The 15,574-nt window shown below is 63.7% G+C and overlaps 3 protein-coding genes across 3 annotated transcripts in view; 1 reads left to right on the top strand and 2 right to left on the bottom strand.

Annotated features, from left to right (window-relative positions):
* Positions 1 to 1,138: 1,138 nt before the first annotated feature.
* LOC135460470 (beta-1,3-galactosyltransferase 2-like) lies at positions 1,139 to 5,304 on the bottom strand. Its single transcript, XM_064737321.1, has 2 exons — positions 4,848 to 5,304; positions 1,139 to 2,233 (listed from the first exon to the last, which is right to left on the bottom strand). The coding sequence occupies exon 2, from the start codon at positions 2,224 to 2,226 to the stop codon at positions 1,240 to 1,242; it is 987 nt and encodes a 328-aa protein (XP_064593391.1). The 5' UTR covers positions 2,227 to 2,233; positions 4,848 to 5,304; the 3' UTR covers positions 1,139 to 1,239.
* A 1,014-nt stretch (positions 5,305 to 6,318) lies between these two features.
* Positions 6,319 to 9,552, bottom strand: QTRT1 (queuine tRNA-ribosyltransferase catalytic subunit 1). The gene is made up of 10 exons (XM_064737299.1): positions 9,319 to 9,552; positions 9,048 to 9,116; positions 8,745 to 8,883; positions 8,552 to 8,630; positions 7,819 to 7,934; positions 7,158 to 7,296; positions 6,995 to 7,070; positions 6,803 to 6,912; positions 6,628 to 6,712; positions 6,319 to 6,544 (listed from the first exon to the last, which is right to left on the bottom strand). Exons 1-10 carry the CDS (start codon positions 9,550 to 9,552, stop codon positions 6,392 to 6,394), a joined length of 1,200 nt encoding a protein of 399 aa, XP_064593369.1. The 3' UTR covers positions 6,319 to 6,391.
* Positions 9,553 to 10,355: 803 nt separating this feature from the next.
* DNM2 (dynamin 2) overlaps positions 10,356 to 15,574 on the top strand; it is a 39,573-nt gene continuing 34,354 nt past the window's right edge. The window contains 1 exon segment of the mRNA XM_064737273.1: positions 10,356 to 10,609. Coding sequence (XP_064593343.1) covers positions 10,449 to 10,609 — 161 coding nt within the window. The 5' untranslated portion in view covers positions 10,356 to 10,448.

Raw genomic sequence — 15,574 nt, 5'->3', positions numbered from 1 at the left:
ACCAGCAGCTCCCAGTTACAGTCAATGACTCCCAGTTACAACCAGTGGCTCCCAGTGAACAGTGAATCCCAGTGACACCAGTGGGTCCCAGTGACACCAGTGGGTCCCAGTTACAGTCAGTGGATCCCAATAACACCAGTGGATCCCAATCACACCCAGCAGCTCCCAGTGAACCAGTGGATCCCAGTGACACCAGTGGATCCCAGTTACAGTCAATGGCTCCCAGTTACAACCAGTGGCTCCCAGTGGCAGTGGATCCCAGTTACAGTCAATGGCTCCCAGTTACAACCAGCGGCTCCCAGTTACAGTCAATGGCTCCCAGTTACAACCAGTGGCTCCCAGTGACAGTGGATCCCAGTGACACCAGTGGATCTCAATAACACCAGTGGGTCCCAGTTACAGTCAGTGGATCCCAATCACACCCAGCAGCTCCCAGTTACAACCAGTGGCTCCCAGTGACAGTGGATCCCAGTTACAACCAGTGGCTCCCAGTTACAGTCAATGGCTCCCAGTTAGAACCAGCGGCTCCCAGTGACTGGATCCCAGTTGCAACCAGCAGCTCCCAGTTACAACCAGTGGCTCCCAGTGACAGTGGATCCCAGTGACACCAGTGGATCCCAGTTACAGTCAATGGCTCCCAGTTACACCCAGCAGCTCCCAGCAAGTCCGTGGGTCCCGTTTGCAGTCCGTGGGTCCCGTTTGCAATCAGTGGGTCCCGTTTGCAGTCCGTGGGTCCCGTTTGCCGTCCGTGGGTCCCGTTTGCAGTCCGTGGGTCCCGTTTGCAGTCCATCAGTCCCGTTTGCAGTCCATCAGTCCCGTTTGCAGTCCGTGGGTCCCGTTTGCAGTCACTGGGTCCCGTTTGCAGTCAGTGGGTCCCGTTTGCAGCCCGTGGGTCCCGTTTGCAGTCAGTGGATCCCGTTTGCCGTCCGTCAGTCCCGTTTGCAGTCAGGATCCCATTTGCAATCAGTGGGTCCCGTTTGCAGTCAGTGGGTCCCGTTTGCAGTCCGTGGGTCCCGTTTGCAGTCAGTGGGTCCCGTTTGCAGTCACTGGATCCCGTTTGCAGTCCATCGGTCCCGTTTGCAGTCAGTGGGTCCCGTTTGCAGTCCGTGGGTCCCGTTTGCAGTCTGTGGGTCCCGTTTGCAGTCCGTCAGTCCCGTTTGCAGTCCGTCAGTCCCATTTGCAGCCCGTGGCTCCCAGCAGCTCCCAGTGAGAGCCGGGCACACCCCAGCCCATCCCGCCCTAGGGACACTTGGCGGAGGCGTTGCGGAAGTGCGGCCACAGGCGCAGCAGCTCCCGGGGCCCGTAGTGGTGCACCATGACCACGCGCGAGAAGCGGCAGCGGTCGTAGTCCAGCCGGTACATGGCGAAGGCGCCGGGCGGCGGCTCGGTCACGGGCACGCCCAGCGCGTGCAGGCAGATGCCCACGAAGGCGTCCTCCATGTTGATGAGGGGCAGCGTCTGCGCCACGCGGAACACGCGCCGCGCCACGTCCCCCGAGAGCACGTAGCCGGGCCCGCCGCAGTAGGGCGGGTAGGTGTTGTTGGGGTAAACCTCCCGCGGCACGAACCACTTGTAGGCGCGGTTCCGCAGCGGGCCCGTGCGCCGGTACACGTAGCCCGTCACGAAACCCAACCGGGGCGGCCGCAGCAGCCCCGCCAGGTACTCGAGGTTGAGGAAGACGTCGTGGTCGGCCTTCATCACGTAGCTGGCGTTGGGGCAGAAGCGGCTCACCCACTCGAGGCCCATCAGCGTCTTGAGCGTCAGGTTGTTGTAGGTGTCGAGGAAGTCCTGCTGCAGCAGGTCGCCGTGCAGCGCGTCCTCCTCGCGCAGCACGGGCCGCAGCTCGGCGCCGAACACGGGGTGCACGCCCAGCAGGAAGAGCCGCAGCACCGACAGCCCCGGCACGGCGCCCTCGGCGCCCCACGTGCGGCGCACGGCGTCCCGCGCCGCCACGGCCTCGGGCGCCGTCACCACCAGCAGCACCAGGAACGGCGCCCGCCCGCGGCACTTGTCGGGGTGGTTGAGCAGGAAGCGGTACGGGTGCGGGTACGGCGGCCGCAGCGGGTGCCGCGTGGGCTCCGCGGGGCCGTTACCGGGGGGCGCCGCGGGGCCGGGGGGCTCCGTGGGGCGGGCGGGGGGCGCCGGGGGCCGGGCGTGCAGCGCCAGCAGGGTCAGAGCCGCGGCCGCGGGCAGCAGGAGCAGGCGGCAGCTCGGGGGCAGCTTCATGGCCGGCCTGCGGGGCGGGAGAGGGGTTTGGGGTGGGCTGGGGACGGCAGCAGGAGCCAAGGACCAGGATCCTGATGGGCATCCCAATGATGGGCATCCAAATCCTGATGGGCATCCCAAATCCTGATGGGCATCCCCAATCCTGATGGGCATCCCCAATCCTGATGGGCATCCAAATCCTGATGGGCATCCCAATCCTAATGGGCATCCCAAATCCTGATGGGCATCCCGGCCCTGCTGGGCATCCCAATCCTAATGGGCATCCCAAATCCTAATGGGCATCCAAATCCTGATGGGCATCCCAATGATGGGCATCCCAATCCTGATGGGCATCCAAATGATGGGCATGCAAATCCTAATGGGCATCCCAATGATGGGCATCCAAATCCTGCTGGGCATCCCAAATCCTGATGGGCATCCCAAATGATGGGCATCCCGGCCCTGATGGGCATCCCAATCCTAATGGGCATCCAAACCCTGATGGGCATCCAAATCCTGATGGGCATCCAAATCCTGATGGGCATCCCAAATCCTGATGGGCATCCCAAATCCTGCTGGGCATCCCAAATCCTGATGGGCATCCCAAATCCTAATGGGCATCCCAAATCCTGATGGGCATCCAAATCCTAATGGGCATCCAAATCCTGATGGGCATCCCAATGATGGTCATCCCAATGATGGGCATCCCAATCCTGATGGGCATCCAAATCCTGATGGGCATCCCAATCCTGATGGGCATCCCAAATCCTAATGGGCATCCCAAATCCTAATGGGCATCCAAATCCTAATGGGCATCCCAACCCTGCTGGGCATCCCCAGTCCTGCTGGGCATGCAAATCCTAATGGGCATCCCAATGATGGGCATCCAAATCCTGCTGGGCATCCCAAATCCTGATGGGCATCCCAAATCCTAATGGGCATCCAAATCCTAATGGGCATCCCAAATCCTGATGGGCATCCCTAATGCTGCTGTGCCCAAATCCTGGCACTCAAGTCCCCCCAGCACCAGGATCCCACCCAGCTCCTGCTCTGAGCACCCCAATCCCACCAGCCCTGGGATCCCACCCAGATCCCAATCCCACCCAGCCCCCTCCCCATTCCAGGGTCCCCTGGTCCCTCCCTTTCAGGGATCCTCCCCCTCCCCCTCCCATTCTGGAATCTTCCCTGTCCCCCTCCTCATTCCAGTTCCTCCCGGATCCCCCTCCCCGTTCCTGGCTCCCCCCGTGCCCCCTCCCCATCCCCGGTTTCCCCCTCTCCCCCCGCTCTGTTCCTGATAAGGCTCCGGATGTGATAAGGGCAGGAGGCGCCGCCGGGGCCCCGCCAGTTCCACCAGTCAGACCAGTTTGGGGTCTGGGGGAGCCCTGGGGGTCCTGGGATCCCCAGATCGGGGGGGTCCCAGCTCTGCCCAGTTCATCCCAGTTCACCCCAGTTTGCTACAGCACCTCTCCCAGTTCCCCCCAGTTTGCCCAGGCGCCACGTTCAGCCCTTCCCAGTTCCCTCAGCCTTTCCCAGTGTGTCCCAGCGCCTCCCAGTGTGTCCCAGCCCTTCCCAGTGCCTCCCAGTGATTCCCAGTGGCTCCCAGTGATTCCCAGTGCCGCCCAGTGATTCCCAGTGCCTCCCAGTTAACCCCAGGCGCTGCTCTCAGCCTTTCCCAGTGACTCACAGTGATTCCCAGTGGCTCCCAGTTAACCCCAGTGACTGCTCCCAGCCTTTCCCAGTGACTCCCAGTGATTCCCAGTGCCGCCCAGTTAACCCCAGGAGCGGCTCCCAGCCTTTCCCAGTGTGTCCCAGTGATTCCCAGTGGCTCCCAGTTAACCCCAGGTGCTGCTCCCAGCCTTTCCCAGTATGTCCCAGTGTGTCCCAGTGGCTCCCAGTTAACCCCAGGGGCTGCTCCCAGCCCTTCCCAGTGTGTCGCAGCCATTCCTGGTGGCTCCCAGCCCTTCCCAGTGTCTCCCAGTCACTCCCAGTGTGTCCCAGTTGCACTTGGTGGCTCCCAGTTAATTTCGCGCACTACTCCCAGCCCTTTCCAGTGGCTCCCAGTGACTCCCAGTTGTGTCCCAGTCACTCACAGTGGTTCCCAGTGCCCCCAGTTAACTGCTCCCAGCAACTCCCAGTGTGTCCCAGTGCCCCAGTAACTGCAGGCACAGCTCCCAGTTAGCTCCAGTCACAGCTCCCAGTGCTCCCAGTAACTCCAGATGTGTCCCAGTCACTCCCAGTGCTCCCAGTTAGCTCCAGGCACAGCTCCCAGTAACTCACAGTGGCTCCCAGTGCTCCCAGTAACTGCAGGCACAGCTCCCAGTGCTCCCAGTTAGCTCCAGGCACAGCTCCCAGTCACTCCCAGTGTGTCCCAGTCACTCCCAGTGCTCCCAGTTAGCTCCAGGCACAGCTCCCAGTAACTCCCAGTGTGTCCCAGTCACTCACAGTGGTTCCCAGTGCCCCAGTTAACTGCTCCCAGTCACTCCCAGTGTATCCCAGTAACTGCAGGCACAGCTCCCAGTGCTCCCAGTTAGCTCCAGGCACAGCTCCCAGTAACTCCCAGTTGTGTCCCAGTCATTCCCAGTGCTCCCAGTTAGCTCCAGGCACAGCTCCCAGTCACTCCCAGTTGTGTCCCAGTCACTCACAGTGGCTCCCAGTGCTCCCAGTAACGGCAGGCACAGCTCCCAGTGTGTCCCAGTGCTCCCAGTTAGCTCCAGGCACAGCTCCCAGTGCTCCCAGTAACTCCCAGTTGTGTCCCAGTCACTCCCAGTGCTCCCAGTAACTCCAGGCACAGCTCCCAGTAACTCCCAGTTGTGTCCCAGTCACTCACAGTGGCTCCCAGTGCTCCCAGTAACTGCAGGCACAGCTCCCAGTGCTCCCAGTAACTCCCAGTTGTGTCCCAGTCACTCCCAGTGCTCCCAGTTAGCTCCAGGCACAGCTCCCAGTCACTCCCAGTGAGTCCCAATCACTCACAGTGGCTCCCAGTGCTCCCAGTAACTGCAGGCACAGCTCCCAGTGTGTCCCAGTGCTCCCAGTTAGCTCCAGGCACAGCTCCCAGTCACTCCCAGTGTGTCCCAATCACTCACAGTGGCTCCCAGTGCTCCCAGTTAGCTCCAGGCACAGCTCCCAGTAACTCCCAGTGAGTCCCAGTCACTCACAGTGGCTCCCAGTACTGCAGCACAGCTCCAGTGACTCCCAGTGGTCCAGGCTCCCAGTTAGCTCCAGGCACTAGCCCCCAGTGCCCGCCCGCGGTGCCTCCGTGCCCGCGGTGCCCGGCAGGGGCAGAAATGTGCGGGCACGCGTGACGCAGGTGCCACACCCAGCCCTGGCCACGCCCCCCCGGGCCACGCCCAGCCCTGCTCCAACTTCCTCCTGCGGCCACAGGGGGGGCACCGAGCAGGTGTGACTGTGCAGGTGTGACTGTGCGGGTGTCACCATGGCAACACAGGTGTGACTGTGCGGGTGTCACCATGGCAACACGGGGGTGACTGTGCAGGTGTCACCATGGAGACAGAGGTCACCAGGTACCAGGTGACACAGACCCCCAGGTGACACCGTGGACCCAGCCCCATTTAGGGACCCCCAGCCCCATTTAGGGCCCCCCCAGCCCCATTTAGGGACCCCCCAGCCCCATTTAGGGACCCCCAGCCCCATTTAGGGCCCCCCCAGCCCCATTTAGGGCCCCCCCAGCCCCATTTAGGGACCCCCCAGCCCCCCTTGGAGCCACGTGAGCCATTTCCCTTCCAAACTCTTTTATTTCCCACCCCTTAAAAAACCCCAAAATAGTAAAAAAATTACCAAAAAAAAAGTACAAAAATACAGAGTGAGGATGGAAGGGGGGGGGTGGGAATTGGGGGGGGGTCCCCAGGAATCCCAGGGGGGTTCCCCAGGATTGGGGGGGTTCCCCAGGAATCCCAGGGGGTTCCCCAGAACCAGGGGGGTTCCCCAGGAATCCCAGGGGGGTTCCCAGGATCGGGGGGTTCCCCAAGGATCCATAGGGGGGTTCCCCAGAACCAGGGGGGTTCCCCAGGAATCCCAGGGGGGTTCCCAGAACCAGGGGGGTTCCCCAGGATCCATAGGGGGGTTCCCCAGGATCGGGGGGGTTCCCCAAGGATCCCAGGGGGGTTCCCCAGGATTGGGGGGGTTCCCCAGGAATCCCAGGGGGGTTCCCCAGGATCGGGGGGTCCCCTCAGGCCAGGCTGATCCCCACAGACTCCAGGGCCTCCCGAGCCCAGGCCGGGGGTCCCCCCCGCCCCCCGTACATGGTGTCCATGAACTCCCGCACGAACTCGGGGAAGCGCTGCTGCACGATGCTGTCCCTGATGGAGCCCATCAGCTTCATCTGGGGGGGGGGGGACAGGGGTTAGAGGGGTGGGGAGACCCCTGAGACCCTCCCCAAAGCCTCCCCAGAGCCCCCCTGCCCACCTGGTAGGCGATGTTGTGCTGGGTGAGCAGGTGCAGCGCGGCCGTGTTGGAGCGCAGCAGCGCGTGCAGGTACGCCCGCGAGTACCTGGCATGGGGGAAATGGGGAGTTTGGGGAAAAATGGGGAGTTTGGGGGGTCAGCCCCGCCATGGAGACCCCCCAGAGCCCCCTGCCCACCTCTGGCACGTGGGGCAGCCGCAGTCGGCGTCGATGGGCCGGAAATCTTTGGCGAATTGATGATTCTTCAGCTGCAGGGACCCCCAGGGCACCAGGGCGGAACCGAAACGCTGCAGGGGGGAGCGGGGCGGGTTATGGGGGTCCCCCAAACCCTGGGGAGGGGTCCCCAAACCCCCCCCGGGCCCCCCTTACCGCCGTGCGGGTGGGGAAGACGCAGTCGAACATGTCACAGCCCAGCGCGACGCACACCACCAGGTCCGTGGCGTAACTGGGGAGGGGGGAATGGGGGTGACTCCGGGGGGCTCCCCCAGCCCTGGGGGGCTCTGGGGGGGCTCTGGGGGACCCCCACACTCACCCCACGCCCATCAGGTAGCGGGGCTTGTCCCGGGGCAGGTGCTCCATGCTCAGCTTCACCGTGCGCCAGAACTGAGCCTTGGCCTCGCCCCCGCTCAGGCCCCCGATGGCGAAGCCGGGCACGTCCCGCTGGGTCATGGCTGGCAAAGGGGGACCCCAAATCACCCCTGGGACCCCCAAAATCACCCCTGAACCCCCCTGGGAGCCCCAGATCCTCCCTGGACTGCCCTGAGTCACCCTGAGCCCCAGTGTGAAACCGGGCATGTCCTGCTGGGTCATGGCTGGCAAAGGGGACCCAAATCACCCCAAATCACCTCTGGGACCCCCAAAATCACCCCTGAACCCCCCCCGGGACCCCCAGATCACCCCTGAACCCTCCCTGGGACCCCCAGATCATCCTTGAACCCCTTGGGACCCCCAGGAGCCCCAAATTACCCATCCCTGGGACACCCAGAGCCCCTCCCAAGCAGGGATGAGGCAGAGGAGGATGAGGAGAAAGACCCAGGGATGAGAGTGAGGATGGTGAGGATGATGAGGATGGTGAGGATAACGACGATGAGGGTGATGAAGGGTGAGGATGATGAGGATGATGACGATGAGGGTGATGAAGGGTGAGGATGATGAGGATAGCGAGGATGAGGAGGATGAGGACGAAGGCGCACCTCGGATGCAGCGCAGGCGCAGCTCGGGGTCCAGCCCCCCCTGGATGATGGCGAACAGCAGCTGCTGCTGGGGGCGGGCGTGGGCGGCCAGGCAGCGATCGAGCCAGCGCACGGACCTGGGGACACGGGGGGACATTGGGGGACACAGGGACATGGGGGGACAATGGGGGACATGGGGACAATGGGGACACAGGGACATGGGGGGAACATGGGGACATGGGGGGACATGGGAGGGGACATGGGGGGAACATGGGACACATGGGGGACATGGGGACAATGGGGGGGAACAGGGACATGGGGGGACATGGAGGGGACATGGGGCCAGGCAGCGATCGAGCCAGCGCAGGACCTGGGGGGACAGGGGGACATGGGGGCATGGGGACAATGGGGGACATGGGGGGGACATGGGGACATGGGGACCAGGCAGCGATCGAGCCAGCGCACGGACCTGGGGGACACGGGGGGACAATGGGGGACACAGGGACATGGGGGGAACATGGAGGGACATGGGGGGGACACATGGGGGACAAATGAGGGGATAATGGGGGACACAGGGACACGGGGGGGACAATGGGGGACATGGGGGGGGTCTCACAGGGGGGTCCCAGGGGGTCTCAAAAGGGTCTGGGGGTCCTGGAGTGTCTCACAGAGGGGTCTCAGGAGGATCAGAGGGGTCTCAGGGGGGTCCCAGGACTGTCAAGGGGGTCCCAGGGGGGTCTCAGGGGGTCCCCACCTGTTCATGGCCTCCTCGACGCGCGGCCCCGTCGTGGTGCTGCTCACGACATCGTCCAACTGCATCACGATATCGGCGCCTGGGGGGGCGGCGGGGTCACCCCGGTCCTTCCCATTATCCCCCCGGGTTTGGGGGTCCCTCCCCCCGGGATTTGGGGGTCTCTCCCCCGGGATTTGGGGGTCCCCCCGCTCACCCAGGGCGTTCTGGATCTCCATGGATTTCTCGGGGCTCAGCAGGATCTGCTCCCCGCCGTGGGGGGGCTGGAACCGAACCCCCTCCTCCGACACCTCCGAGAGCTCCAGCAGAGAAACCATCTGGAAGCCGCCGCTGTCCTGGGGGACCCCGAAACGGGCACTGAGGAGCCCCAAAACACCAAAAATACCCAAAATACCCCAAAACCACCCCGGGATTGCGGCAGGGGGTGCCAGGACCCCCCCAGTCCGAGCAGCTCTGGGGGTGCCACCCCCCCAAATTTGGGGTCCCCCCAATCCCTCACCGTGAGCAGGTTGTGGGGCCAGTCCATGAAGCCGTGCAGGCCCCCGGAACGCCGCACCAGCTCCGAGCCCTGCGGAAAGGGAGAGAGCAGGGCTGGGAGGGCGGCGGGAGCGCGGGAACCGAGCGGGATCCCCCGGTAACCCCCCGGTAACGGCGGGGGCTGCGCCGGAATCCCGCCGGGAACCCGCGACAGCTCCGATCCCCACCGGGATTTGGGAGCTCAGGGCAGGGACGGCACGGGGTGAGCCCCGGAGCCCCCCGGAGCCGCTCACCGGCCGCGTGCCCAGGTGGAAGGTGTTGCCCAGGCAGATGCGGCAGCCGAGCGCCGCCAGCTGCGCGGCCGTCAGGCCCTTGGCGGTGCCGCGGGTGCCCACGGGCATGAACACGGGGCAGGGCACGGAGCCGTGCGGCAGCCGCAGCTCCCCGGCCCGGGCGCGGCTCCGCCCGCACTCGGCCACGATCCGCAGCACCGGCACCGGCGCCGGGCCCGCCGCGGGCGCCGCCATCTTACAGCACGTGACCGGATGAGGCGGGGCAGCGCCGCCGGAAGTGACCGTTACCACGGCAACGCGGGGGCCATGTTGGGCCTTCGGGGGATGGGAAAGGGCCGAGCTCGGAGATGCCCAAAGTCCCCCAGGGATCGCCCAAACTCAGCAGAAATTCAGCAGAGACCCCTCCTAACCCCGACAGGGCGGGGAGCGGAGCCATTTAGTGCTGCTTCTGGTCCCTGGGGGGTTCTCGGCAGGTTCCAGCCCCAGGGCTTCGTTTCGGGACTGTCGTTCCCCGTGAGCGAACACACGGCGGTCACGGAAGGGCCGCGGAACACCGGGACGCCAATGGGCGAGACGGACTCGCTGACTGACGGCCGGCTGATTCCCTGCGAGAGGGTTTCCGTTCCCTAGGATTACTCTCTCGGTTGCATTGGCCAGCCCGCTCGGAGTGGCAGGCGCGCTGTCTAACGGAAGGGAGGGTGGGGAGGCAGAGCAGAGCGGGGTCCCGGGGCTGCTCCGTGGCTGCGCTCCTGAGGGAAGCTCCGTCCGCCAATTCAATGGCGGAACCGGTGAAGGGCGGGACCGCGTCCCCACCGCCTCAGCTGACACAGCAGCGCCACCTCCCATTGGCTGTGAGCGATGAGCGACGGCCGACAGACCAATAGAAAACGGGTCTGTCTTCCCGGTACCGCCCTTTCGAATGACTGACAGCTCTCTATTCCTATCCGATCTGCGCGCTTCCGTGACGGGCAGCCCAGCCGGCCAATGGGCGAGGGGCGCTGCGGGAGCGGGGCGGGCGCGGCGGTGCCGGATGAGGAGACTCTGAGGGGAAGTTTGGCCGCCGCCGCCGCCGCGGGCCCCGTGAGGAGGAGCCGCCGCCGGGAGCGCGGGCCCGGCACCGCCGCGCCGCCATGGGCAACCGGGGCATGGAGGAGCTCATCCCGCTGGTCAACAAGCTGCAGGACGCCTTCAGCTCCATCGGGCAGAGCTGCCACCTCGACCTGCCGCAGATCGCCGTGGTGGGCGGGCAGAGCGCCGGCAAGAGCTCGGTGCTCGAGAACTTCGTGGGCCGGTGAGCGGCGGCGGCAATGGCGGGGAGGGCGGCGGCGGCGGGCCGGGGCAGCGGGAGCGGCGGGAGCGGCGCCACGGGCGTACGGAGCGTTCGGGAATAGCGGCGGCGGCGTAAGGGCGCGGCCGGCGGGGCCGGGCCCGCGCTGCGCCAGCGGCGCACGGGCCGCGCAAACGGCGCAAGGGCCGCGCAAACGCCGCCGGCACCGGGACGGGGCTGGCACCGGGACGGGGGGGCCCTTCCCGTTCCTCCGAGCGAGGCCGCGCCCGCCGGAACGCGGCACTGACGGAAGGGGCTCGGCAGAACGGGAACGGAACGGAACGGGGCGGGGCGGGGCGGGCGGTGGTGGCGGGGAGGGAGGGAGGGGTCGGGTCACGGCGGTCAATGGCGATGGGAGCGGGGGTTGAGCGGGTCCCGGAAGGATTCCGGGGTTCCGCGGGCACTGCGGGCTCCCCGGTTTTAGTGCTGGGTGCCGGTTCCGTGCCCGGGGCAGCGGCACCGGACGGTGCCCGGGATTCCTCGGGAATGCTGAGCTGTGTGCGCCTTCCTCGCCACCACCATCCTCATCCTGGCGGCGGGGCTGCGCCCCGGAGATAGGAGCGGGGCTGGGACGGGCCCGGGAGCCGAGCGTGGCCGCGCCGATAACGGGAGCGGAGCAGGGCACGGGGATCACCCAGAAATGCACAAACCCCGCTGGACAGCCCTGCCCGGCCCCTCTCCGCCTTTGTGCGGGTCCGCTGCGAGCCCCGGCCGTGCCCGGCCCGTTCCTGCCGCCTCTGCTGCCCCCGGTGCGGGGCTGGCGCTTCCTGAGCACCGGGCACCGGCGGGATCCTCCTTGCCCCGGTGTGCCTCCATCCCGCTCTCCCCTCCGCCTCTGCATTCCCAAAATTCCCAGCCATGGTTTTCCCGCTGTTTCAGGCTGGTTTGGGCATCCCTTCCTCTGGAAATGCCCCATTGGGGTTTTGCTTTCTCCACTGGATTCCTGTGGTGTTTCTCCACGTGGATCCCAAATCCAGCCTGGGATCCGTCGCTTTTCTTTTCTGTCCCAGTGCAGGCCAAATTCCCAGCCTGGATTTGGGCTCTCCCAGCAGTCAGGGTGGGATGATGGAGTTATTCCCATTCTGAATCCCTGGGAATTCTGGAGTTATTCCCATCCTGAATCCCTGGGAATTCTGGAGTTATTCCCATCCTGAATCCCTGGGAATTCTGGAGTTATTCCCTATCCTGAATCCCTGGGAATTCTGGAGTTATTCCCATTCTGCATTCCTGGGAATTCAGGAGTTATTCCCTATCCTGAATCCTTGGGAATTCTGGAGTTATTCCCTATCCTGGATCCCTGGGAATTCTGGAGTTATTCCCATTGTGCATTCTTGGGAATTCTGGAATTATTCCCATCCTGAATCCCTGGGAATTCTGGAGTTATTCCCATCCTGAATCCCTGGGAATGGTGGGAGTTATTCCCATTGTGCATTCCTGGGGATTCTGGAGTTATCCCCATCCTGCATTTCAGGGAATGGTGGGAGTTGTTCCCATCCTGAATTCCTGGGAATTCTGGAGTTGTTCCCATCCTGAATCCTTGGGGATTCTGGAGTTATTCCCTATCCTGCATTCCTGGGAATGGTGGGAGTTATTCCCATCCTGAATCCCTGGGAATTCTGGAGTTATTCCCATCCTGAATCCCTGGGGATTCTGGAGTTATTCCCATCCTGAATCCCTGGGAATTCTGGAGTTATCCCCATCCTGAATCCCTGGGAATGGTGGGAGTTGTTCCCATCCTGCATTCCTGGCAATTCTGGCACCCTTTAATTACAGCGCTGATGGAAAACCATCCCTGATAATTAAACCCCTTTGTGTCGCAGTGGGATCCATCCATCCGGGAATCCTTCCCCACCTCGTCGTGCAGCTCGTGCTAATTAGGGTTAATTACAGCCCAGGGCTGTCCTTGGCAAGGGGAGGGTGAGCAATGGTGACCTGGCCGTGTCCATCTGTCCATCCCAGCTTTCGGGGGCAGTTCTGGGGCTCCCAGCCCGGGATGGCTGAACAGGGGCCGGGATTTTCCCTCTGGATCCCCAATTCCAGCTGGGATGGGCCGGGGCCTCGGGGCTGTTCCCTCTGTCCCAACGATCCATGGAGCCGGGCCTGGAAACTGCCCTGGGGGTTGTTCCTCTCCATTTCTGCAGCTTCAGCTCGGTTTCTCTGAGCCACCAGCAAGCCTGGATCCGTGTTGGGAGCCCTGGATCCGTGTTGGGGTCCCTGGATCCGTGTTGGGAGTCCCTGGATCCGTGTTGGGAGCCCTGGATCCGTGTTGGGAGTCCCTGGATCCGTGTTGGGGTCCCTGGATCCGTGTTGGGAGCCCTGGATCCGTGTTGGGGGCCCTGGATCCGTGTTGGGAATCCCTGGATCCGTGTTGGGGGCCCTGGATCCGTGTTGGGGTCCCTGGATCCGTGTTGGGGTCCCTGGATCCGTGTTGGGGTCCCTGGATCCGTGTTGGGGTGGCCTGGATCCGTGTTGGGAATCCCTGGATCCGTGTTGGGGGCCCTGGATCCGTGTTGGGGGCCTGGATCCGTGTTGGGGGCCCTGGATCCGTGTTGGGGGCCCTGGATCCGTGTTGGGGGGCCTGGATCCGTGTTGGGGGCCCTGGATCCGTGTTGGGAGTCCCTGGATCCGTGTTGGGAGTCCCTGGATCCGTGTTGGGGGGCCTGGATCCCTGTTGGGAATCCCTGGATCCGTGTTGGGAGTCCCTGGATCCGTGTTGGGAGTCCCTGGATCCGTGTTGGGGGCCCTGGATCCGTGTTGGGGGCCCTGGATCCGTGTTGGGAATCCCTGGATCCGTGTTGGGGGCCCTGGATCCGTGTTGGGAGCCCTGGATCCGTGTTGGGAGTCCCTGGATCCGTGTTGGGGGCCCTGGATCCGTGTTGGGGGGCCCTGGATCCGTGTTGGGGGCCCTGGATCCGTGTTGGGAGTCCCTGGATCCGTGTTGGGAGCCCTGGATCCGTGTTGGGAATCCCTGGATCCGTGTTGGGAGTCCCTGGATCCGTTTTGGGGGGCCTGGATCCGTGTTGGGAATCCCTGGATCCGTGTTGAGGGGCCTGGATCCGTGTTGGGAGTCCCTGGATCCGTGTTGGGAGTCCCTGGATCCGTGTTGGAAATCCTGGATCTGTGTTTGGAATCCCTGGATCCGTGTGGGGCAGCCATGGTCCCATTTCTGTGGGTTTTGTACCCTCACAATACACGGGGAGATAATCCTGAGTGCCCAGAATCCCTTGGAGAGAGCTGGAATCGGGCTGGGAACCCTCTGAATCCATGGCTGAGCCTCAGTGGGCTGGGATTTCTCCATGGGGTTTCTCCTTGGGAAGGTTCTGGCCTGCCTGGGACACCCTTGAGGGGTTGGGATGGGTGCTGGGGGGCCCGGAGCGCCCCAGCCCCTGAATTCAGTGGGAGCAGCAGCGAGGGAACGGCCTGGGATCGTCACCAGGATTCTCTGTGGCCTGGTCCCGGCCCTGCTGTGACAAATCCCCGTCCCAGCCCTGCCCGGAGCCGTCTCTGGCCGGGGGGACAATGGAGCCCTTGTCCCCCGGGGGTGGGGACAGTCCCTGACCTCAATGGGGCTTTATGTGCCCAGGGGAGGGCTGGGGATCCTCATCCTGCCCTGGGACTGCCCCCCAAAATGCCCCAGGGATCCCGGGGTTTGGGGTCAGTGGGGTTTGGGGACAGAGGCAGAGCTGAATCCCAGGGAACGGGACAAGAGCAGTGACCCATCCCGAGGGATTGGCTCTGAGGGTCCCCTGTGTGCTGGGGGTAAATCCTGGGATTTGCCTCGGTGGGGTGGGAGCCGGAATTGTGTCAGGAATGGAAAAGGAATAATTTGAGTGAGGTGGGATTGGTGGGAGCCATGGCCAGGGAAATCCAGGGAATTGTGTCAGGAATGGAAAAGGAATAATTTGGAGTGAGGTGGGATTGGTGGGAGCCATGGCCAGGGAAATGGAAAAGGAATAATTTGAGTGAGGTGGGATTGGTGGGAGCCGTGGCCAGGGAAATCCAGGGAATCCTGTCAGGAATGGAAAAGGAATAATTTGAGTGAGGTGGACCCAGGGTGAGGAGTTTTGGGAACACGCAAACACACTGAGGTGTTTCCCCAGGGATTTTCTCGGCACCGGGAGCTCCCACCGCGCTCCTCCGCCCCGAGACCTTTGTCCCTGTGTCCCTTTGTCCCCTTGCGGGCCCTGGTCACACCTGAGCCCAGGTGGAGGCGGCGGCAGCCGGGCAGTGACGTCCTGAGGCTGCTGCGAACGTCACGGATCCTGCCCAGCCGGACACGGAGGGGACACGGGAGGGACACGGGAGGGACACGGAGCTGGGTGGTGGCACCGCCACCGTCCCTGTCCTTCCTTCCTTCCGGGAGGCCCCTCCCTGCCCGCAGGGTCTGTCACCTCAAATCACCTGGGTTACCCCGGGGTTGGGGATGGGACAAGGAAATCACCTGGGTTACCTGGGGATAGCGGATGGGGCAAGGGGATCACCTGGATTACACTGGGATTGGGGCTGGGACAAGGGGATCACCTGGATTAGCCCGGGATTGGGGATGGGACAAGGAAATCACCTGGATTAGCCCGGGATTGGGGATGGGACAAGGAAATCACCTGGATTAGCCCGGGATTGGGGCTGGGACAAGGAGATCACCTGGATTACACCGGGATTGGGGACAAGGAAATCACCTGGGTTACCTGGGGATAGCGGGTGGGGCAAGGGGATCACCTGGATTATCCTGGGACAGGGGATGGGACAAGGGGATCACCTGGATTACACCGGGATTGGGGATGGGACAAGGAAATCACCTGGGTTACCTGGGGATAGTGAATGGGACAAGGGGATCACATCAGTTCCCTCAGGATTGGGGATGGGACAAGGAAATCACCTGGATTATCCTGGGACAGGGGCTGGGGATCACCTCATTTCCCCCAGGATTGG

The sequence above is a fragment of the Zonotrichia leucophrys genome, unplaced genomic scaffold (genome assembly GCF_028769735.1).
Source record: "Zonotrichia leucophrys gambelii isolate GWCS_2022_RI unplaced genomic scaffold, RI_Zleu_2.0 Scaffold_48_389894, whole genome shotgun sequence".
Classification (NCBI taxonomy): domain Eukaryota; kingdom Metazoa; phylum Chordata; class Aves; order Passeriformes; family Passerellidae; genus Zonotrichia; species Zonotrichia leucophrys.
This window is presented reverse-complemented; position numbering and strand designations above follow the sequence as displayed.

Excerpts from the sequence above, each read along its gene's own strand:
- LOC135460470 (XM_064737321.1), bottom strand. The coding sequence starts at position 2,226 with ATGAAGCTGCCCCCGAGCTGCCGCCTGCTCCTGCTGCCCGCGGCCGCG.
- QTRT1 (XM_064737299.1), bottom strand. The coding sequence starts at position 9,552 with ATGGCGGCGCCCGCGGCGGGCCCGGCGCCGGTGCCGGTGCTGCGGATC. Across the intron at positions 7,297-7,818 it reads GCGCCTGCGCTGCATCCGAG|CCATGACCCAGCGGGACGTG; the intron begins GTGCGCCTTCGT and ends CCCCTTTGCCAG. Across the intron at positions 7,071-7,157 it reads CGCTACCTGATGGGCGTGGG|TTACGCCACGGACCTGGTGG; the intron begins GTGAGTGTGGGG and ends CCCCCTCCCCAG.